A 25,000-nucleotide genomic window follows, 5' to 3' on the forward strand; every position below is an offset into this window, starting at 1 on the left:
AAGAAACAAAGGTAGATTCAGTATACTTTTAAAGGGATTCCTAATTTAGGTGTTTGCTCAGTTTGTTGAGCTTAGAATAATGAATAAGCATTTGCTTAGTGCAGTAGGTGTAGCTACTGTGCCTACATGAATAAAACATATTTAGGGGTCACAGCACACTTGTGACCCTTAACTTTCTTTTCCCCACCCCACCCTTAGATCCGCGCCTGCATGGATGAGGTGATGGTTTGGTATAATATGGAGAAATTATTACCTTCGAGATGGATTTTAGTGCATTTTGCATATTTCTGTGCTCGTCAGAGCAGCAAGCAGCAAAAATTGCTTTTGGAACGATCGAAAAAAACCCGACGTTGACGCGCTGTTGACGCGTTGCGCTAGTGGTGGTATGTATATGGTAATTCATTGGAATTGATTTTTTGCTGGCGACGCGCTGCGCTAATGTGGGACGGCCTTTAGGAATAAAGTAAAATAGTGTTATGTCAAAACGTTTCGATGCGGCGGTTTGTTTGGTGTTAAAAACAGAATGTTATTACCGGAACTACTTTTTATCAATTACGTCAACAACAGAATACGTGAGGATTCGATCATTTCTAGTTTTATCCCAATATCGTCTGCACTGTGAGTGACAGTGACAAACTGACAGACGACAGTCACAATGTCGGATGACAGATACGAAAGTTTTGGCGGAGACATTTACGTTAATAGTAGAAAATAATCAAACAGAAATGACATAATAAGTATGAATCTAAGTCATTAGAAACTGTTTTTACTGCACATAAAGTTGACAGACGCAACATTTTGCCGGTACTAGATCACATGTTTAATGAGCTTTATCAAAAATATCCAACTGAATCAGTATACTTTTAGGTTTGGTTGATGGCGGAAATTGTTATAAATGAATGTGTAAAATCTGGTTCATGTATGTTACTTCTAAATGTAGTAATTTTCAGAAATCTTACCTCACGTGTAGCCTTCTCACATATTTCTATCGCTTCGCTTAGTACCAATATCCAGTGTCGCTCTCATACGGCGGTATACGCTTGATTCGTCGCCTGTGCCGCCATAGCTCGGCAAAGCAAAAACGACAGCCTGTTGTCAGTTTCAGTTAACACGTGCGTTTGCGATTTCAAATTGTAGGGTTCGTCTCAAAAAATTAAAAGAGAAATCTTGCGCTGTACGAAGAACGTTCGGTTGAGGATACGGTACTAGAGTTTTTAGTTAAAACAGGTTTGATCTTGACAATGTATTATCAACAGTCGTACCTTCCTATTTCAGAATTGATATTTTATAAAGTGTTAGTAGAAGTTTCAAAGTTTAGTTTGTATACTAGTAACACATTAATCATGTATATATTTTTTAAATAAAATATACTAAAGTAGACAATGAACGTTTTCACTTCTTAATTTTACGTGTTAAAATCGACAAATTCAAATAAATATTAGTTCGTTTGGAAAGGGTAAAGTTAGGGGTGTGTGTGTGTGTTTAATGACATCAAAGATAAAGCATATTGATTTAATAATCATCCGACCCCATACAACCGTAAATAAAATGTGTTGAGTGCGTCGTTAAATAAAACATATCCTATCCTTCCTTCCATCTGCTGTTGGATGTCTAACATTTGGTAATTTTGACATATAATCTTAGAGAGGAATCGGGTGCATGTGCAGGGGGAGGGTATTGGAGGTCGAAACCCTTACTTGCCCAAGCTTAAAACAATTTTGAAATGTATTTTTTGGGGAAGCATGGCTCAACACAGTCTATAACCCCAACCCCGCTGAAATCCCTGCACACGCGCCTCGGAAACCCGCTACATTTTCTTTTATATGTACCATCCCACAGACAGGATATCACATACCATTGTCTTTTATATACCCGCCGATGGGGATCGATCCTAGACTGACCGCGCATTTCTAAAAAAACACCTTTTTAGGTCTAAGTAATAAATAAAAATAACATATAGTCTTGAAAAATGTTACGTAAATCGAACACAGTACTCTCTTCCTCTACCCCTAGAGCGTTACGTAATTAGTAACACCCCCTTACATGTAACACGTATGCCAACAGCTGGCCACTGTCAAAATTTCAAGGCAAATCCCCCACCCACCGACCACTGGAAAGGCGTTGTACCATACCTCTATGGATATAAATATGTTTTGGAGATATGAGACGACCCCTCGATCAAGACAGTTAAATTTGTTCAAAAATTGCGAAATCTCACGTGATCTCTTGTTGGGGAATTCTATACTTGTGATAAGCCAATAAAAACCGATATCGGTACGAGCCCGTCAAAAGTGTCCCACTTTCAAAATACTGGCTTTGTTTTTGACCTGGATAAGCCAGCGTAGTGAAACGGATGCGGAGTGCGGTGTCATATATGCACCAAACGTAATTGGATTTTCTGTTCTATATGCTTAAATAATAAAAATATTCCGGATACTAACGTCAAAAATATAACGTTCAATTCTTAAATAATAATAATAATAATAATAATAATAATAATAATAATAAAAGTTGATGCGCCAGGGTCAAGATCGACGCGCGTGCTGACCAGAAATTTATTTTGTTTGGTCTAAGAATGGGGAAGCTGCAGGGACATTCCTGAGTTTGCTACATTGTAAGATGTTTCAGACTAATAAAATATTTCTACGATTAAACTTACATATTCAATATATTTTCTTGTTTAGAATATCAGTATCTGTATATTCAATGTGTTTCTGGTCGTCTTAATATTTGTAAGAAGCCCAAACTGGATTTTGTCTTCAAATAATTTCGTACGTACGAAAAAATATATTTTAAGAAATACAATAAAATTTAACCTAGTACAAATATCAGAACGGCCAGAAACACATTTAATATACAGCCACTAATATTTCATGCAGAAAAATATATTTGATATGTAATTACAATCGTTAAAAAGTCTCTGTTAGTCGATAACATCTTAAAAGTTGCAGCAAACTCAGGAATTTCCCTTTAAGTTATGACGTCGCTTCCCAAAATTACGTCATTCGTTGTGCATGTGAAATCATTATGGCACACGTGTGTCATTCTGGTTATATTTCTTTGAAATGTAAAGTTAATTTCTCTGTCCTAGCAGATTGGTCTGAAAAATTGACCCTTTCTATGGCTATTCTGAGGTGTTTTCTGCTGGCTAGCCTAGCTGCTTTCTGACCACATTTTTTTGGAAAGAAATTACATTAAAAATCGGGATATGATTTTTTTTTTCGCCTGTGGACCTCGCCAAAGTTCCGGCTAACTCAATAAGAGGGCCAAATTCATGCAATCGAAAATCACCATTGTGATGTCACAGAATATACCTTCAGCTATATTAAGTGCTTAGAAAACACATGACTGACAAAACCGATCCACAAGAAAATAATTAGCACTATGTTACTATATATATACACACATTCCTTGGCCTGGCGAAATAGATTTAGCACCCCTATGTTTTGATAAGAAAATATAGTTTTTATAGGTTAAACAAATTTGGCGGAATGTTCGAACTCTAAGTACTCCTTTAGCAGCCTTCTCTCTCATCGTACAGTGGGTAAAGCGCTCGCTTGATGCGCAGTCGGTTTAGGATCGATCCCCGTCAGTGGGCCCTTTGGGCTATTTCTCGCTCCAGCCAGTACACCAAGACTGGTACATCGAAGGTCGTGGTATGTGTTATCCTGTCTATGGGATGGTGCATATAAAAGATCTCTTGCTGCTAATCGAAAAGAGTAGCCCATGAAGTGGCGACAGCGGGTTTCCTCTCTCTATATCTGTGTGGTCCTTAACCATATGTCTGACGCCATATAACCGTAAATAAAATGTGTTGAGTGCGTCGTTAAATAAAACATTTCTTTCCTTCCTTCCTCTCATCGTACATACATACAAAACGATTATCCGACAAAAGGATAATCAAATATAGTTTAGCAGGATACACAACAAGAAAAAAAAATCCTAGACGACATTCTTCAATATGGGCGATCATTGCTATTTCATTCATATAGTGGCCAGTTATATTTTTACACACTGCACATAAAAAAACCTATTTTTGTTTTTTTTTCCAAAACACTTTTTCTTTTCTCTAACGTCAAGCCACACTGGGATCATTGGCACAAAAACATTAAAAATGTTTGATCTGGTATGGCGTATAGGAAAAAACAAGAGTGGTCATATCCAGCTAGCATTTTCCCCCACCCAGCCTTTAAAAGCTTATCAACAAATAAAGTTATTTATTTAGTTATTTTATATATCGGGTAATTAAAAAAGAGAAAAAGTCTCACTTTATGATGTTGAATACTGTATGCAAAGTACGCCACCCCACCCCCGTCTAAACCAGTGGTGGTTAGTCCATTTGTACAGAACGGTTAGCATTTTGCGATGCGCTCCTGAATCACTGTTGAATGTTGTATTCTCCAGATACCATAAGAAGAGTTCTTAATGAAAAATTGAACATTAAAGAAGACTTAATGAAGGTAAGATGATAGACGGATTAGTTTTGTCTCTGTATGTTATCTTTTGGTTTTAATTATTTGTATATTGTATGGGCCTAATTATGTCTTATACCCACTGAACTGTATACAATATTTGGCCAAAACAATCTTCTATAGGAAAAGTAACGGGCTTAAAACAGAAACACCGCCGGAAATTATTTCTGTTTGGTCCATAATTTTTCACAACGGCTAACACAAAAATCGTGCATTTGATAATACAAGCATGATATGTGGTATGTGTAATGTTGTTGGGTCACTTGTTACAAAAATGACGTTAGCCACCTGGAATTACAATATGGCTGTCATTTTTCAAGACTGCTGTCATTTGCCATTACAACTAATGGTGTCTGTGTCTACTTGGTGATACACGTATGACACTTGGTATATATTATGTTACTGAGCCACTTATTACAAAAATAACATTATTCACCAGAAATCCTAAGACGGTCACAATTTTTTCAATATGGCCACCATTTACCGCTGCTGCTAACGGAACAATCGTCTACTTGATGATAAAAGCACGAAATGTGGTGTATATAATGTTACTGAGTTACCTTTTACAAAAATAATATTAGCCACCAATTTCCAAGATGGTTATAAAACATTTCAAGATGGTCACCATTTGCCTGTACTGCTAAAGGAATACTCATCTATTTGATGAAAAGAGCATACAAGATGGCTGTCATTTAATCAGGTTTGCTAATGGACTAATATTCCAGTGGTGATAAAAACACAAACATTTGGTATAAATGTATATACACATAATGTACAAAATGTGGTAAATGTGTTTTTAAATACATATATACTGTACACTTGTTATCTTTTATAATTTTATATATATATATATATATATATATATATACATATATATATACATAACATAGAGAGAGAGAGAGAGAGGAGGAGAGAGAGAGAGAGAGAGAGAGAGAGAGAGAGAGAGAGTAATTAATATAATGTTTTTATATTTATTTTTTTCTAGATCATATTTTCAGACCTTCACGCCGGTTTTATCACCTGCATTATCATTGGAGTAGCTTTCATTGTTTTGCTTCCGTTGAGTGGGCTTTGCTGCATCTGTGTCCAATGTTGTTGTAAAAAGAAAGAGAAGGTAGCCTACTTGGTTATGATAAATCCATCACTAGTACTAATAGATTGTTAATATAGTCAGAAGCAGAGTCCACATTTTTTAGGATTTCGTTCTACCCGAGAGAGTCAAAACGACCACCAAGGTTATTCCATGTAGGATGATGTCCTGCATCATTTTCCAGTATAGGTCAACTTTGAAAGTTGAAAGTGTGTATGATGAGGGGGGGGGGGGGGGGGGGGGGGTGGGGGGGGGGGGGGTCACCCTAGGTCAATACCTTTTATGTGGGGTTACTTTTAAACACTAACAACACACTGAATTAGCCAAACGTTTGCTTCAAAATTTGATTTGCATATTCAACACAAAACCTCAACTTTAATGCTAGTTCCAGCCAGTGCACCACAAATGGTACATCAAAGGCCGATTGATTTTAGGGCTGTGAGACATGGAGGGGAAACAAAAATCGAATGTGTGGAATGCAATGCAATGGCAGGATTTGGCATTCATGTTCAATGTTGGAATTAAGATACATAATGCTAGTTTACTTTATTCCTTAGTCTCATCATCTAGTGTAATTGCTGCATATTAAAATGTATTTATTTGTTTATTTATTTGTTTGTTTATTTATTTACATGTATTTATTTATTTATTTTTACATGTATTTATTAATTAATTAATTTATTTATTTATTCACAAACTTACGTGTGAACGGCTTTGTCGATTTATAATCTAATTAAAATTAGCTCCACTATTACATGTGGATCTAACAGCAGCGCGTTGGAGCTCATGTCCAGTTGACCTTTCATTCGACCAATCAAAACCTTACTTGCAAAATCATGCCAGTGATTTGAAATTTTTTTGAAAACATTCGGAATTATGCCGAGGGTATACGAAATCATTCGGGTGAATTACGAAGTATGCCGGAAACTAATTTCAATATAAATGTTTATTTAAAATTTGTTTCCAGACGAAAAAAAACCGTGATGGTATAGTCATAAAATCTGTTTATACTAGTATACAATCCAGACTTTATTACTGCACTTTCCCCCCTGTTTTTTAATGTTAAAATAGACCAACAAGTTCGCCTATTGCATAAATAGTCTCGCCCGATATTTTTAGAATTTGTATGCTCCCGAATAACGCTATAAAAGGCGAAGTGTAATTGGTCGATATTTAAATTGTTATTTATAGATAAAATGTCACCTGGACATGGGAGTCCACGCAATGCTGTTAGATCTACTGGTAGACCCAGTAGAGCTACTTTTAATCAGATTGGTCGATTTACACAGTTTGAGGATGATTTTTTGTTGTTGTTGTTCATTTTGTTGTTGTTGTCTGTTATTTCTTTTACGTCCATCTGGGTATGAACAAAAAAAAAAATCATCCGCAAACTGATGACATAATGTTTAAGTTCATCGAAAAATTAACAAACTTCCGTTGCTACGTCTAGACCAATGACATGACGTTACGTTGTAATTAATGTAACGGAAATTTAATTACGGAAACGGAAATGTATTTCTTACATATCCTCAAAAAACAGGTTTTAAGCAAATTTTAACAATGTCATCTTTATCGACTAAAAGGTATTTACAACCCTCTGCACCTGTAGCGTGCCAGGTTAACCATACCTCACAGCGTAATAGATTTGCTGTCTTTTTATTGGACGTATAGTATTGGTGACCTGGTCATCACCTAGGAGCAGCCAGTCGTATGTCTTCAAATTGTTAACTATGTGTTATCAAAAATATCGCATTGTGTTCTCACCAACGGGTGTGTAAGACACACATATATATATATATATATATATATATATATATATATATATATATATATATATATACATACTGTAAATCTACTATGTATTGCGTCATGAAAGTATTGCGAGTAGTCAACAATGGCCAAAACTGCGTGTAGAAAGTACTGCGACCTCAGCTGATAGAACTGTATTTAAAACTTAACACAATAACGTTGTTTTATCATTAGCCGCAAGGAGTGAAAACTTAGACCACGTGTCAAGCCCAGTACAATTTCCCCAATGACTGGCACGTGACCCATTCAGCCAATCACTGGAGTAACGAAGAAACCATGTTGCAGTATGTCGACTCTGTGTTGGTGCCATATACAACAAAAGTGAAAAAAGAACTCAAACTTCCAGCTCGCCAAACATCTTTGGCAATATTTGATGTTTTTGCCGCCCACAGATGCAAATCTTTTCTTGACTTGTTACGCAAACGGTCATTCGAAAAATTAGATTTGTTCCGGCTGGCTGCACTGGTGAGCTGCAGCCAATGAATCTGTCCGTGAAGATTTTAAATCTGCCATGAAGGAATGGTTTACTCAGTGGTATGCTGATACTGTAGCTAAGAACTTGAAAGAAAAGAATGACAAAGGTGTTGACTTAAGAATAAGTGTGATCAAGCCTATTCATGCTCGGTGGGTTGTGGCCTGCATGGATCAGTTGTCGAAAGACAAAGAAATGATTCTCAGGGGATGGCGTTTGGCAGGATTACTAGGCCAAAGTGAGTAATTGTGCAATTTACAAAGACTGAGCATGTTTGCTTATGACTGGTTGATTATTAAATTACTAAATAAAACTGATTTTTAATTATTTTATACTTTGTTTTTCTTTTTCTTTTTTGGAAAGAGAAAAAAAATCACCAACGACATAATACTGCGTGGAGAAAGTATTGCGATCTTTAGTTCATCGCAGTTTTCGCAGTACTTTGTTGTTCGCAGAACTTCCTGTATTTACAGTATATATATATATATATATATATATATATATATATATATATATATATATATATATGATAAACGAGTTACCATTTATTATCAAATTTATGTCCCGAGTGAAATAAGTTAGAAACGATGTAAACCACTTTACGCACTATTCTGAGAATTGCTATAATTTTGTAATTTAGTTATAAATTTAACACCGAAAACGAAGAGCCACAATTGCAAACTCTTTAAACTACATTACGTCATTTTTTTGTTTTTGCCAAATCGTGATGACGTCATACCGACAAGGTCATTGGTTTGTAAGCGTCAAATTGTCCAATAGTATGGTTCGTTAGACCAATGCAGAATATTTCTCAGTGAGAAAATATGGAACACATTTTTCCAAGTTATGAGTGACTAGTGTAAGATATTACTCATGTCATAACAATTACTCAATATCTCAATATCTAACTAGTGTAATATTGACACGTGCAGACTGGCGGGGGAAAATTGTTTTTTGAATGACGTAGATATTCGAATGACGTCACTTTGCTTCTCCATGCAATAAAATAACTAGGTGCATGGCGCGACCTTTTTCTGAACGCTAGTAAACATTGAGTGCAAAATTGCTGTTGAAAATGTTTTGTTCAGAGATTATTAACGTATCTAACCGTATTTGTACAAAATCTAAACTATGCATTGATGACGTCTCGTTGCTCACTGTGACGTCGTTTAAGTTTACGTGTGACGTAGATCACTTGCTGACACAAAATAACGTGTAGTAGGTCTCGACATCTGCTTACTTCTGCGTTGCGGCTTGTTTGTAGTTCGTTTGTAATAAATAAAATACTAAACTAGCTTGCCTGTCATACAATTTTTATGAAACTCGTGAACAATGTTTGTATCTGACTCGCTTTCGCTTGTCAGATACCAAAACTGTTCACTCGTTCAGTAATATATGTGTGTGTGTGTGTGTGTGTGTGTGTGTGCGCGCGCGCGCCCCTCCCCACTCCCCCCACATACACATGTCACTTTTTGGCACCTTCCTACGCCTGTGATTATTACTATTATTATTGTTGTTGTTGTTATTATTATTATTATTTTAGAAACATTCCTCACAAACCAGAATGAAAAGGATATGTTTCAGTGTCACGTTGGTGATCTTTTCTGTGTTTATAATGTGAGTACACATTTTATATCGTCTCCTTTTGTTGTTGATGGTGATGTTTTCAGTGTTTGAAGACAGATTTCTTCAATTAGTCCAGAGGATATGTAAATGAATCGTGCACTTTTTGATAAAAACATGAAACTTGGCACACACATACTACACATCATAGAGATTAAGATTGAAGGCATTCTCAATATGGCCATGGCAATTTCGCTATATAAAAGCATGGTAAAAATAACCCTAAATAATATTTTATTGTCATTTTATGTTTAACTACTAGTACTTCCATGAATGAACCTCTAGAGTTAAAGACATACTTAGAACATTGACCTCAGATGACTTTTAGAGGTCATTTCAGGGTCATAACTGTAAATAAAATTGATTTGATTACCATTGCATCATCACATGAATTTATCCATAGATAACAGTAAGGGGTAATTACCTTTCAAACGTCTTGCCAGTTTTCATTATCATAGAACGAATACAAGTGACAAAATCTTAAATTTGTGTTATCCCTGCCCCTTATCTCCGTGAGACTTGGCTACGTCTTGCAGCTACAATTTCATAGTTTAAAAAAACTAATTTCTCAATGCTCCACACATGAGAGTTTTATTTCTGAGACACTATGGAGTACACTGATCAAGAAAAACTAAAACACATTTTTTCCTTTCCTTTTTTTTCTTCTATTAAAATCTCTTTTGCAAACTAAATTACCAAAAAAAGAGAATATATATATTTTTTTAAAGTTTCCTCCATATTTTCTTAAATATTAAAAATTATATTTAAAACATTGCTACAAAATATACATTAGAATATTCAGAATGTAATACTGAACAGTATTCAATCAAATGACTATGCCTAACCACCGCCAATTTTGAAGGAGCTAAATTCCGATATATGTTAACAGATAAATAAAGTTTCAGCCATTTTGAAAAATGGCCACTATTTTCATATTTAGCTGGGCTTCTGAAATGACCATCACATATGTTCATACAGATCAGACATCAGGCTAACAAAAGACCATAGTGCCTTTTAGTCCCATTTTTGTTAGTCAAATTGTTTACAGGGTCATGGACTACTAAGCTGATCCTGCTATTGTACGAAAATTTGTCTCGACTTGAATAGAGGTATGATCTGGGAGGCTGTTGTGTTTCTCAAAAAGTCGTGGTAAATAGTGTCCTGTCTATAGGAAAAGTGCATGCACATAAACGATGTTACTGCGTTATCGATAGAGCAACCCTACATGTTACAGGCAAAATGGGGTGGGGGGGGGGGGGGGGGGGGAAGGGGAGCGTAGCTTAGTGGTACAGCGCTCGCCTGATTCCCGTCGGTGGACCAGTTCGGCTATTTCTCGATCCAGCCAGTGCTCCACAACTGGTGTATCAAAGACCGTGGTATATACTATCCTGTCTGTGGGGTGGTGCATATAAAAGATCTCTTGCTGCTAACCGAAAAGAGTATCTCATGAAGTGGCGACAGTAAACTTCATCTCTCAATATCTGTGTGGTCCTTAACCATATGTCCTTAACCATATAACCGTAAATAAAATGTGTTGAGTGCGTCGTTAAATAAAACATTTCCTTTCTTCCTTTTCACACGCCAAATAGCTGTGTGTTTATGTTTGTTTTTTGTTGGGGGGTTTTCTTGGGGGGGGGGTTCTGGGTGGGGGTGGGGGTGGGGTTTAAAGAAAACAAAGGTGCTTAGGTGTCATTAATCAACCATTCCTTTCTTTACCTAGGGTTGCTGTTCATTTGGTGATTGTCTCTAGCACTCTGTGTGATTTCATTATAAACCGTGTGGACAAAGTGACCACCGATATCCTCACTGACATGAAGTCGTTCATCACTGACACAACAGGGGTTCGTCAATCATAGCAAATAAACAAATAAACAATACGTGATTCACTAGTATAGCTATTATCTCTTTATCCTTCTACCGGTATGTCTGCCTCTATCTTCCTCTATCTCTGTATATGTGTGTCTGTCTCTCTGCCTATCCATATAATCTGTCTCTCTGTCTGTCTCTCTCTGTCTCTGTCTCTGTCTCTCTCTCTCTCTCTCTCTCTCTCTCTCTCTCTCTCTCTCTCTCTCTTTCACACACACACACACACACACAATTGTACATATGGAGGTTACTACTATTGTGTTTTATGCGAGCCTCTGCTATTGAAATGAGAGAGAGAGAGAGAGAGAGAGAGAGAGAGAGAGAGAGAGAGAGGGGGAGGTAGAGAGAGACAGACAGAGGTAGTGTGTGAGAGAGAGAGAGAGAGAGAGAGAGAGAGAGAGAGAGAGAGAGACAGACAGACAGACAGACAGACAGAGACAGATAGACATATAATCCACAGACAGACAGACAGACAGAGACAGATAGACATATAATCCAGACAGACAGACAGAGACAGATAGACATATAATCTCAAGCTTAATACGTGTTTTTGTGAACTAATTATCACCAGTGTTCTAGTGTACCCGAAAATATATAATCTTTTCGTTGACGTCAGGCCAGAGTTACTTATTCTTTTATTTCCAGTAGACTTTTATTTAAAAAATAACAAATAAATTATTGTTTTGGTGTATAGATATCATAGGTGACAAGACATTCAACACATGTGGTCACGCTACACTGGAAAACGGTAAAGACTTAAAAGTTATGGAATAAAAGGATTTATTTAATAAATTTTTCATTGTATGTGGATTGCAGGATAAGTAACATAACTGGTTACTAATCATATAGCTTTATCGTGTTCAGTTCGAATGGCGATTGCCACTCAGCTAAGGCCTCGCAGAATTCGCCATTCTAACCTTCGCAGGATAACGGCGATATCTTAATTAAGACAGTAACCAGTTATTCTCAATAAAGAACTCGTAATACAAATGACATCTAACAACCACTGATGTAGTATTCTATATTTCTCCTATACTAAAATATAATATTGTAATGCTTTGCAATTTTCATTTTATTTTTCAGCAATTCCGATACGTTTGTGTGGACATGTATAAACTTATAGCCGACGTCATAGTACACGAAATTACGAGTAAGCTGGTTTGTCCGTTACAAGCGCTTGGCCATAGAACACTACTAGCCCACCTCACGATATTAACAAACTGAAACATTCTACGAGTACTACTATATAGCAATACATGAACCCCTACCTGGCCAAATAACAGTTTAATGGACATAATTCTGTGGAAAAAATCAGTAAATCGTCATGAAATCAAACTTGATCTGTAACAGTACATGATTAAGCTATACACAAAGTTTCAGATCAGAGTTTCGTAAAATCAGTAGGATTCACATGCGAGTGTAATAATTTCTTTATTATATATATATCAGTGCCGTAGCTTGCGGGGGGGGGGGCAAGGGGGGGGGGCAGTCAGGCGCGGATCCAGGATTTTTAAATAGGGTGGGGGCGGAGGGCGCGAAGCGCCCGAGATTCCTAGGGGGTCCGGCGGCATGCTCCCCCGCGAAATTTTGAAATTTAAGTGGCCTGAAACGCGATTTCCTCGCATCTGAGTAACAAAATAGCTATATTAACGTATGTTTTTGGTATTGTCATACTGTTTTTGTTATCTTCAAAATTGGGAAATAAGTGCATTTTTGTGTAATTCCACTCTAGTGTATGCTAGCCTATAGTTAAATTTTTTTTAATAACTTGACCCCAAAAATAGGGGGGGGGGGCCCCGGGCCCCTTGGGCCCCCCACTAAATCCGCGCCTGGCAGTTGCGCACACACACACACACACACCGAAAAAAATCCGGAAAGCATTATAGATACTGAAAGAAAATTCTCTACTTAACTGTTTAAGGAGTTTCAGACTATTAACTACTCAGTTACCCCCGCCCCTCCCCCCCCCCAAAACAAAAAAAATCCTAGCTACGACCCTGTATATATATATTTGTTAATGAATAACAAGCTAGGACCATGTCGAAACGTTTCAGCTAAGACTGGGGAATCCACATTAAGTTATGACGTCGCTTCCCAAAATTACGTCATTCATGGTACACGTGAAATGATTATGACGCACGTGGGTCATACTTTAGTTATATTTCCCTGAATATCTTGAACTATGTGGATAATAATAGGCTCTAGTTGTTCAAAGTATGATTAAAATAACCCTGGCTTAGTTTAATGTTTTCGTTTTAATTATTTTTTGCACAAATACAAAATAAACCTCAGATTTGATTTTGTGTGGATACCTATGGTTGCTCTAAATCTCTAAATTATGTTTTCAATTAGTATTTGTGTTGATTCAGTCTTTGCGTGGTTTTCTGTTACCTTCTGGTTAAGATCACTGACATTTGAACAACTGGCCCTTGGTTGCAATAAAATCTGTAACAGGTTGTTTGACTAACGCAGATCAGCGCACAACAAACAATGTTATAATGGTTCTTAGGTGTGGGTTTTTTTTGGGTTGGTTGGGTGTTTTGGTTTTTTGGGTGTGTTTTTTTTTTTTTTTTTTTTTTTTTTTGGGGGGGGGGGGGTTATTTGGTTGATGTTGTTGTTGTTGTTGTAAACCAAGCAAAAATCCAGTATCATCAAATTACTGAGGCGTGCCAAATGGTCACATTAAGATAATATATTGAGCTTGAAATACTGAAGGAAAAGAAATATGATGATATTATGGCTTGGACATACTGAAGGATTTTTATTAACAATCGAGCAACTGACATGAAACTTAGCATTTGCCATTTCCCAACAGTTGATACCAAAAACCCCTGATGGTCGCAAATGTTATCTACAAATGTCAGCCAAGATCTCACCACGGTTCTGATGCCAGTAATGTTCAATTGTCTGCCAATTTCTTGAGTTGACATACCAGTGATATATGCATGCCAATAATCTCCCATTCCGTGTCATTAGGCAGCCTTCGCCTTGTCACAGTGTTCACACACAAAACAGAACCGTTCAGATCGCCTAAATCGGTACGTAGTGGTATAAAACTCGTACTGCAAGTTCGCACATGTCACCCACACACGTGCACACACACACACGTTTAGTCCATGACTGTTTTTGTTATGACCTGGCCTGGTGCTTATAACATGTTTAGAGTCTAAACTTGAGACTTAATGGAGTCTAAGACAGTAACGTCATGACAACGCCATACAAATTGTATGCGTGTGACGTCATTAAAGATCGAGTCTGGACTCTGAAAGGTTTATAAGCACGAGCCCAGGGCTCATATTTTCGAAGCGATCTTAACGCTATGAAATTGTAAAATCATCGTAAGCTATGACGTCACTATGGTGTGCTTCGAAAATGTGGGCCCTAGCTTGGTGCTTATAAAACTTAGTCTAGACTGAAGACTTTAATAGAGTCTGAGATACTAATGTCACTCTGTTGTTTCCATCTTGCAGTTGTTTAAAAAAAAAATATTCATTTCTTCTTTGACTTGTTTTTCTAACTCTAAACTCTTTTATTATTATTAACAGATGAACACTAGAAAGTATAATTAACCTTCAAAATCCCAAGTGAATTAGAATATACTCATGTGTGTAGTTTTGCTAAGGGTTCGCATGACGAATTTGCATATGGAGCAAATTTACATATGGAGCAAATTTACATATATGTAGATTTAAATTTACTCCTGGAGTAATTTTACTCATGTGAACAAATCCGTTCGGGTGAGGTATATACTCTCAATTGTATATTTACTTATGTGAATAAATATACTCAAACGAGTAAACAGGTGCATGCGTTTGGGGAATTCGGTGACAAAGCAACCTTTAAAAGGACATTGCTGAGTTTGCTGCATTGTAAGATATTTCCGACTAATAAAATGTTTCTACGATTAAACTTACATAATAAATATATTTTCTTGTTTAGAATATCAGTGCCTGTATATTCAATGTGTTTCTGGTCATCTCAATATTTGTAAGAAGCCCAAACTGGATTTTGTCTTCAAATAATTTCGTACGTACGAAAAAATATTTTTTTAGGAAATAAAATGAAATTTAACCTAGTACAGATATTAGAACGATCAGAAACACGTTTAATATACATCCACTAATATTTTACGCAGAAAAATATATTAGATATGTAAATGCAGTCGTTAAAAAGTCTCTGTTAGTCGATAACATCTGAAACATTGCAGCAAACTCAGGAATGTCCCTTTAAAGGGACTGACACTATTTGTTTTAACACACAAAGCATATGTTTCAATATTAGAGCCGTTTATGATCACTGAAATCAAACATTACTTATATCTTATTATTTAGAGTATCCACTTCCGTACAACCGAGGTGTTACTGGTCATCCTGGTGTTTCTAATACCACAAAATGCATTTTTTATATTTTTAAAAATGCACGTGTGTCTGAGAAGTAACGGTTAAGGAGTCGTGTTTAATCTATTTTAAGGGTATTTTAACGTCACAGACTCTGTTTTATCAATGTTCACCAATGCCCATTTAAACACGATCGATTTTCATTTTCAGGTCTACATGAACATGTTGAAAAAACGGCAATACGTACGCTGAATGCAAATAGAATCGTAAATGCTTTTGGAAATGCCGAGACTGGTACATTTTCAATTTTAATTACTGGTCCATACAGCAACTCACTCTCTCTGTGTGTGTGTGTGTGTGTGTGTGTGTGTGTGTCTCTCTCTCTCTCTCTCTCTCTCTCTCTCTCTCTCTCTCTCTCTCGACCTTGACCTTGAAGATAATTGGCATACAAGTGGACCGAAGCTTTTCAGAATGCTACTGTAATAAGTTTTAAAATGATATAATAATATATAGTCAAGGGGACTATGAAATCCCATGGGAAATAAATGATTAGAAGATCACACCTATTTAGATACCTTCTATACACGCTAAAGAGCAAGAAAAATCATGATGGCAAACTTTGAGGGGTGGCCGATAGCGGCCATCTTGAATTTCAAAATGGCTGCCATTTACACTAATTTTTCAACAATAATTCCGGTTGTGAACATCGTATGAAGCTGTTTTTGGTGGAAAAACCGAGATTTTTTAATAGTAATGAGCTTAAAGAAGACTTCATTTAGTGGATATCATGAGCCGGGGGGGGGGGACGCCCTTTTGGAAAATCATGGAATCTTGAAATGTCCTGTAAATTGCCAGATATTGCCTATTATTCATATTCTTAACATTACTTCCAGTATTTTAATCTTCATAACTCTCATCCTCATCATCTGTTAAGACAGTTTCTTCCCAACTTTCACACGGTTCATCATCAGAACAGTTACATAAGTCTGTACAGTGAAGTCAATTTTTTTCTGCATTTGCAACGGTTGTTTGCACACCGTGTCTGTGCATATGAACACTTCACCAGATGAGTCACTGCATCAGGAGCAGGAGGCAAGGAAGTCATCACTGGTTGGAAGTGTCCAACTAAATCCCAACCATAATGCTGAGGTTCTGGAAGCTCGGGGTTGGCCACTACATCATTTTACCAAACCATAGCCTGGTAATGAGCTCTCAAAATTGCAGGTATCAGTGCAGCCCTAGTTGGAGGTAGACCCTCAGATTCTTTTTTTTTTTTTTTTGAACAGCCACCACCTCATATCTGCTACATTCGTCATTTCTGTGAGAGGCAAATACAGCTTGCAGACATATGCTTCTAGAGCGGCAATTAAGGCTTCGGATGGTTTCTCCGATACACCAAGCTGTGCAAATGCCTGCACTATATCATCACCTGCGTGAAGTTCTTGTAGCACTTTCCAGCATGTCAGCTTCCCCTTGCCAGCAAATCTACCAGTAATGTCTGCTCCAGATAGTGCACGAAAACCCGGCAGTGCTGCAGTTTTGTTGGGACCAAGGGCATTGTAGATAGGTTGAAGTTGTATGACTCTACTTTTCTGGGCAATTCCTGTCACAAAACATGTGTCTTGACAGAAATTTGGATAACGTCTGATAGCTAGCACAAGAACGTCAGTATCCGGAGACTGGATCCTAATTGAAGTGGCCCCATTTGATGTGGCGTCAACAGAATGAAGAATTAGCTTGGTGTCTGCCTCTTCCTGAATACTTGAAAGATTAACTTTTCTGTGAGTGCCTTTTGCATGATCACCCCATGCTACTACAGTATTCTTTCCGTTTGTCAGGGCATGCGCTAGAACTTTGTGGGCTAGATATGCTGTGAGTTCATCTTTTGTCTTTATATGAGCTAGAAGATTGTGCATGCTAACTGTGGCGATTGATGTTATATCTGTGATGTGATATGCTACATAATCTGGTCCAATAGCACAGAAAGGTACCATATTCTTGTTGACGACCCATAAACTCTTCCCATATCTCGGTATCTGTTTGAGCTAAGGCTTTCATATCTCCCAAGTACACAGGAGTAAGGCGTGCATAATTCAACTTGTCGGAAGCAAAGAAGTATTTTACAAAGACTTCTGTGGTGTCAAGATGAAGCTTCCAATCACCAGTCCGTACAGCTCTGATGTACATGAGCATTTCTAATACCATCTGCATATACTGACGAATGGCTCTGGCTAGTGGATTGTTTGTGACATGTTCATCAAATCTGCTCATCGGGTTCACAATATCCAGTAATACAATGGTATGCATCATATCTGCATGGGCTTTCTGTATGTCTTCAACATTACCATTTTAGCAAGCCTGGTTGAGATGGTACACCTTACTAGCACATGCACGGAGCAAATATGTGTTGTCTTTAAAGAAAGCTTCTGCATAGAGTGTGAACAAAGCCTGTAGGGTAGTTAAATTGACATGTCGTCCCTCGAGAATCTGTTTCACGGTAGCTGAACCATATAAGTCTGCTTCAATCCAACACAAATCTAGCCCACTATTGTCTGTGTATGAGCCAATTGTTCGGAGATGAGCCATAACCATATGCAGTTCCCCAGGGCGGAGGATAAGGTGACTGCAATCCTCCCGAGCTATTTGAAGTTGTTTGCCTGGCTTGTATAAGTCAAGAGTTATCACTGTTTTGCGTTCTGGGCCAACAACCTTGGCAGATATGTCGGAGCCGGAGCAGCCAGTAGTGGAGGTGTGTTAACACTTGTGAGAGTCACTGACTTACTCAAAAGAGAATTGTAAGCTGCCCAGCCTGGAATGTGGTATGCATGCGTTACTTCCTCTTGTTCTGTGCTGAATTGGGTTGTTTCACTAGAGAGAGCTTTCCCTAGCAGCCAAGCCATTTCATATCTGTAGTCCCTGCCTGCTTGTGGTTCTTTATTGAGAGCAAATGTTGGGTACGCTGGGCTTGGTGGTTTGGGATTTTTTGGCATTGTACAGGGAATGAGATCAGTGTTTGTTGAAGGTAGTTCCTTGGTGGTCTTCATTTTGGCTTGGCCTGTGAGGTCTAACTTGGATGTTATATCCTCTGAATTATGCCTCTGGTACATTGCCATTACTGTGCCATGAAGTGTACGCTTTCCGTTTGGCGTATCCTCAGCAAAGTCAACATTGTCTACTGCAAAGAATATATGTCGGCCAGGACAATGTTTGCAAGGATATAGACTCCATAATTTTCTTGCATTTGTTTTAGAACTGTATTAGCTATTTGAGTTTCTAGTTTTAGGATTCGTCGTATGCCACTGAAACACCAAAACCATGCAGAAGATTGATGACGTTTTTGTCCCTTATTGCTTGTCTTACAGCTACACCAATACCTAGCTGTTGTGGCATTTCATTGTGGTACCTAACTACAATCAGATTTATGTCTTGTCTGACGATCTGAGAGATGATAATACACAGTACTCTGGGCAAGACTCTTTGCATGTTTATCTACTGCTGCTCTTTTGCCCTCAGACATGTCAGACGACAGACTGGACTTTGTTCCTTGCAAAATCCACCGGAATAATGTATACAACTCTGTTGGTACATGTGCATCAGTTATGTCAGTTAGTGAGCCGCTGAAATTGCATCTTTCCGCTTTTGTGATCACTTGTCGGAGAATGATGGATGCTTTGAATAGTGTCTTCATGTCAGCTTCAATGTTCCTATTTTTGCGATTCTGCTGTGATCTGCACTGCTGCATCCCGGGAATCTTTTACACCTTACAAGGTCAGATTCATTCCTTCGCTTTGGGTTATGGAATTCTATACCAGGAATTTCACTTGCAATAAGATCTTTTACATTTTTACGCGAACACACAGGATTCTCTACACAGTTAGCTGACCTAATATACAGGTATGCAGTATGCAGATCAGACATTTTTGAGAATCTCACCAGCAATCAGGGTCTCTTCAACCAGGCTTACGAACTCAATGTCGGCTTGCTATTTCATTTGCTGCATTTGGAATTGTTCTTTCTTGGCTTTGTTTGCGGAGAACATTGGTAACATGGGTCGTCCAACATTTGTTATGATACTGAATATCAATGGCATGTGCATCGTTGGGGCTTATAGCAGTGCTGAGCTTCACACGGTAGTTGTCATCATTACTTTTTTCAATTGCTGAACGAAAATGCCGGCCAGCAACATCAGTGCGAACTATAAACAGTGGGTTGCGTTTTGAAGATTTTGTATCACAGAAAAAACATACAGTAGTGTCATATGGGATTGACTGTGAGCGGGTGAATGTGGCAGCAGAAGGCAATGGAATAGGTGCTGACTGAGATTGTACTTTCTGTGTTAATTGTTTTTCATAGCGCAGTTTTGCCCTCCTACAGGAAATAACAAAACATTACTATTTTTGTGTGCAATTTAGAAAACGATCGGTTCAGAAATAAATAGCTTATAGTAAATTTCATTGTATGAAAACAAAACGTTCCCTGTGGACATTTACTGAAATCACGTTTTTGTTTTCGCTTTATCACAAAAAAAGAAGTAAAGTTTGTTTTATTTAACGACGCCACTAGAGCACATTGATTTTTTTTATCTTATCATCGGCTATTGGACGTCAAACATATGGTCATTCTGACACTGTATTTTTTTTTAAGGAAACCCGCTGTCGCCACATAGGGTACTCTTTTACGACAGGCAACAAGGGATCTTTTATTTGCTCTTTCTACAGGCAGGATAGCACAAACCATGGCCTTTGTTGCACCAGTTATGGATCACTGGTCGGTGCAAGTGTTTTACACCTACCCATTGTGCCATGCTTCGACTGGGATCCGAACCCAGTACCTACCAGCCTGTAGACTGGCCTAACCACGACGCCACCGAAGCCGGTGCTTGGTCACAAAGGTTGTGTGGCGTGGAAACATGTCGATGAAATTCAATGCCTGCCATCATTGTTATTAAATTGCTCGAAACTGATGTTCCTGGAGCAAAATTCACTGGAAATGAAGAGGAGACATGTATGGTTGTTCTATCGTATTAGCATTATAAGACATTTTAAAGTCCCGAAATAAAAACTGGCGAAAAAGGGGGGGGGGGGGGGCTTTGGGTGGGGGATCTGGCCCCCCCCCCCCCACTAACGCTTTATAAAATATTAATTCTGAAATAGCCCTAGCCTACGCCCCTGCTGTGTAAGTTGTGCATTAGAAAATTAAGGTTTTCGTTGTATCAGTGGCGTCGGAACTGGGGTGGCAGGGGCGGCGACTGCCGCCCCAATATTTGGACCAAAAAAACAACCCCAAAAACAACCAAAAAAACCCACCTTTAATTTTTGGGTGTGAGGTCGGGATCGGGACATGATTTGGGTAAACATTACAAGCACCCTGTGCAATGTAGTGATTATCTTGTTAATAACATTTTAATTAGATGATGTAATTTGAGTCGGCCAAGCTACTAAATGATATAGGCTATCATTTAGTAACTTGTATTGATGTGTAGGAGGACAGTTATAATTTAAAAGCTAAATTGAGTTATGTCACTTGGCCCATGTTTTCATCACTTTATAAGGTGATTCAATACCCTGGCTTCATATATATAATAGCAACAACTGACTACTATGTTGTTTGTTTATTATTTTGTAATACATTCTAAAACAGTTTACACACATGTAAAATGGTATTTGCATTTTGCACACTTCCAAATATGTCAAAGAAAAGGGTACAGATTGTGAGATCTCATACAAATCAAACTTTTTCATTGTCATAAAATTATCGGTGAAATATGCTTTTTTACCAGTACTTTTGCTACAAAAATATGTACGAGATACCTACTAAAGTTGTATCTTAAATGCAGCAGAATGCAGGAAATGGCATCTAGAATTCAAATTTAACTTCGCTCGGTCGACATCCGCCTCCCCAATATTAATTTGCTTCCGACACCCCTGTGTATTGGTTAAAAACCAAAAATTGCGGTGTACTGCGAATTGAGATGAAGCGTACTGCATATTGATTCATTTGATAATGAAAAAAAATATATAAAAAAATGAAAATATTGTTTATAATCGATATTCAAAGACTGTGCACACTATACAATAGTAAATGAGATTAAAGGTATATATTAATAATTACAAAACATCTAAATTCCACGTATGACTGTAAGAAAAGGTGCAATGATTTATAAGTGGCTTATACTGTAAACCACAGTATTGAACGTTCCTGAAATAATCTTCAGTCATAGAGATATTTAAAGTTACATTCTCTGGTTACCATATTATAACATCATGTACAAATGTGAAATACAAGCTCAAATGCACTTTTAAAAAAGTCGTGTGTGTTCGCTATGAACGGATATCGTCAAACGTATACGCTTGATTCGTCGCCTGTGCCGCCATAGCTCGGCAAAACACAAACGACAGCCTGTTGTCAGTTTCAGTTAACACGTGCGCTTGCCGATTTCAAATTGTAGGGTTCGTCTTAAAAAATTAAAAGAGAAATCTTGCGCTGTACGAAGAACGTTCGGTTGAGGATACGGTACTAGAGTCTTTCGTTAAAACCGGTTTGATCTTGACAACGTATTATCGACAATCGTACCTTCCTATTTCAGAATTAATATTTTATAAAGCGTTAGTAGAACGTTCAAAGTTTAGTTTGTATACTAGTAACACATTAATCATGTATATATTTTAAAATAAAATATACTAAAGTAGACAATGAACGTTTTCACTTAATTTTACGTGTTAAAATCAACAAATTCAAATAAATATTATTTCGTTTGGAAAGGGTAAATTTGGGGGGGGGGGGGGGGGAGTTGTTTGTTTAATGACATCAAATATAAAGCATACTGATTTAATAATCATCCGACCCCATACAACCGTAAATAAAATGTGTTGAGTGCGTCGTTAAATAAAACATATCCTATCCTTCCTTCCATCTGCTGTTGGATGTCTAACATTTGGTAATTTTGACATATAATCTTAGAGAGGAATCGGGTGCATGTGCAGGGGGAGGGTATTGGAGGTCGAAACACTTACTTGCCCAAGCTTAAAAAAAATTGAAATGTATTTTTTGGGGGAGCATGGCTCAACACAGTCTATAACCCCAACCCCGCCGAAATCCCTGCACACGCGCCTTGGAAACCCGCTACATTTTTTTTTAGCAAGGGATCGTTTATATGTACCATCCCACAGACAGGATATCACATATCATCGTCTTTTTGTATACCCGCCGATGCGGATCGATCCTAGACTGACCGCGCATTTAAAAAAAACACCTTTTAAGGTCTAAGTAATGAATAAAAATAACATATAGTCTTGAAAAATGTTACGTAAATCGAACAGCGTACCCTCTTCCTCTACCCCGTTACGTAATTAGTAACACCCCCTTACATGTAACGCGTATGCCAACAGCTGGCCACTGTCAAAATTTCAAGGCAAATCCCCCACTCACCGATCCCTGGAAAGGCGTTGTACCATACCTCTATGGATATAAATATGTTTTGGAGATATGAGACGACCCCTCAATCAAGACAGTTAAATTTGTTCAAATCTCACGTGATCTCTTGTTGGGGAATTCTATATTTGTGATAAGCCAATGAAAACCGAGATCGGTAGGAGCCCGTCAAAAGTGTCCCACTTTCAAAATACTGGCTTTGTTTTTGACCTGGATAACCCAGCGTAGTGAAACCAATGCGGAGTGCGGCATCATATATGCACCAAACGTAATTGGATTTTCTGTTCTATATGCTTAAATAATAAAAATATTCCAGGGAATGTAGTTTTAAGGCATCAAAGTGAAGTAGAAAAAGGTTTTATAAATGTCCCCTATCTCTCTCTCTCTCTCTCTCTCTCAAAATGTCTTTGACTATCGAGTTAACTGAAGCCATATATGAAAATGTTCTGTTTTATACTTGGATAGTTTATGTATTCATTTTAAAGATATTTCATATACTTATGTTCCTACGGGCAGACATCGGTTCTGTGGCGACCCGTCAGTTGTCTATGCTTAGCTCACTCTAGCATCGCCAGTGTATACTTGGAACCCGAAAGTCGAGCAAAGAACTGGTTTTTTATCATAAGGAGGTATATTATAGGCACTCGATGACAGGATAATTTAATTATTCTTAATATACCTCCAAAAGAACCCCTCCAAAGCACGTATTACATACAAACGCCTAAAAGTAGTGTTATTGTCAGACAGAGAGAGAGAGAGAGAGAGAGAGAGAGAGAGAGAGAGAGAGAGAGAGAGAGAGAGAGAGAGAGAGAGTAATACAAATAGTATAATTGTATCACGAAATGTAAATTATGATGCAGGGGCGTAGACTGGAGGGGGGGGGGGGGGGGGGGATATTTCCATAAGTTAGCGTCCCAACCACCGATACGTAGCTTATAGGTCTTTTATGACAAGCGTTTTGCAGACGTCATTGACGGTGGCATTTTCCCTAACACTGAACGGGAATTTGTAAATTTGGAAAAACACCTGAACTATTGGGAAAATAAATAACTAAACGTTTTAAATCTCTGAGCTGTTGTATAAAAATGCAATAAAATGTAAAATATAGATATTATACCAAATAATGAAAAAAAAAAAACGTACTCGAGTAAAGTCGGGTATATAATCATAGGTATAGGCCTACGAGAAATCGTGCGATTTTTAATTTTCACGCCGATAAAAATATGGTTTATGAAAAACACGGGACATATAATAATCAGGCCCGTAGGAGCCGGGGGGAGGGGGGGGGGGGGGCTTTGGGTGGGGGATCTGCCCCCCCCCCCCCCTTTTTCGCCAGTTTTTATTTCGGGACTTTAAAATGTCTTATAATGCTAATACGATAGAACAACCATACATGTCTCCTCTTTATTTCCAGTGAATTTTGCTCCAGGAACATCAGTTTCGAGCAATTTAATAACAATGATGGCAGGCATTGAATTTCATCGACATGTTTCCACGCCACACAACCTTTGTGACAAAGCACCGGCTTCGGTGGCGTCGTGGTTAGGCCAGTCTACAGGCTGGTAGGTACTGGGTTCGGATCCCAGTCGAAGCATGGCACAATGGGTAGGTGTAAAACACTTGCACCGACCAGTGATCCATAACTGGTGCAACAAAGGCCATGGTTTGTGCTATCCTGCCTGTAGAAAGAGCAAATAAAAGATCCCTTGTTGCCTGTCGTAAAAGAGTACCCTATGTGGCGACAGCGGGTTTCCTTAAAAAAAAAAAACAGTGTCAGAATGACCATATGTTTGACGTCCAATAGCCGATGATAAGATAAAAAAAATCAATGTGCTCTAGTGGCGTCGTTAAATAAAACAAACTTTACTTCTTTTTTTGTGATAAAGCGAAAACAAAAACG

At 37.9% G+C, this 25,000-nt stretch overlaps 1 protein-coding gene across 2 annotated transcripts in view; it reads left to right on the top strand.

Moving 5' to 3' along the window:
- LOC121384720 (prominin-1-like) overlaps positions 1–25,000 on the top strand; it is a 42,468-nt gene that overhangs the window by 7,399 nt on the left and 10,069 nt on the right. Inside the window, exons 2-7 of one of the 2 annotated variants that reach the window (XM_041515240.1) lie at positions 4,405–4,460; positions 5,458–5,586; positions 9,387–9,460; positions 11,187–11,307; positions 12,416–12,482; positions 15,880–15,963. In XM_041515240.1, the coding sequence (XP_041371174.1) occupies positions 4,405–4,460; positions 5,458–5,586; positions 9,387–9,460; positions 11,187–11,307; positions 12,416–12,482; positions 15,880–15,963 (531 nt within the window). Of the gene's footprint in view, positions 1–4,404; positions 4,461–5,457; positions 5,587–9,386; positions 9,461–11,186; positions 11,308–12,415; positions 12,483–15,879; positions 16,786–25,000 lie in introns of those variants that run through there. The other variant, XM_041515238.1, reaches the window with a different exon arrangement.

The sequence above is a fragment of the Gigantopelta aegis genome, chromosome 10 (assembly GCF_016097555.1).
Source record: "Gigantopelta aegis isolate Gae_Host chromosome 10, Gae_host_genome, whole genome shotgun sequence".
Classification (NCBI taxonomy): domain Eukaryota; kingdom Metazoa; phylum Mollusca; class Gastropoda; order Neomphalida; family Peltospiridae; genus Gigantopelta; species Gigantopelta aegis.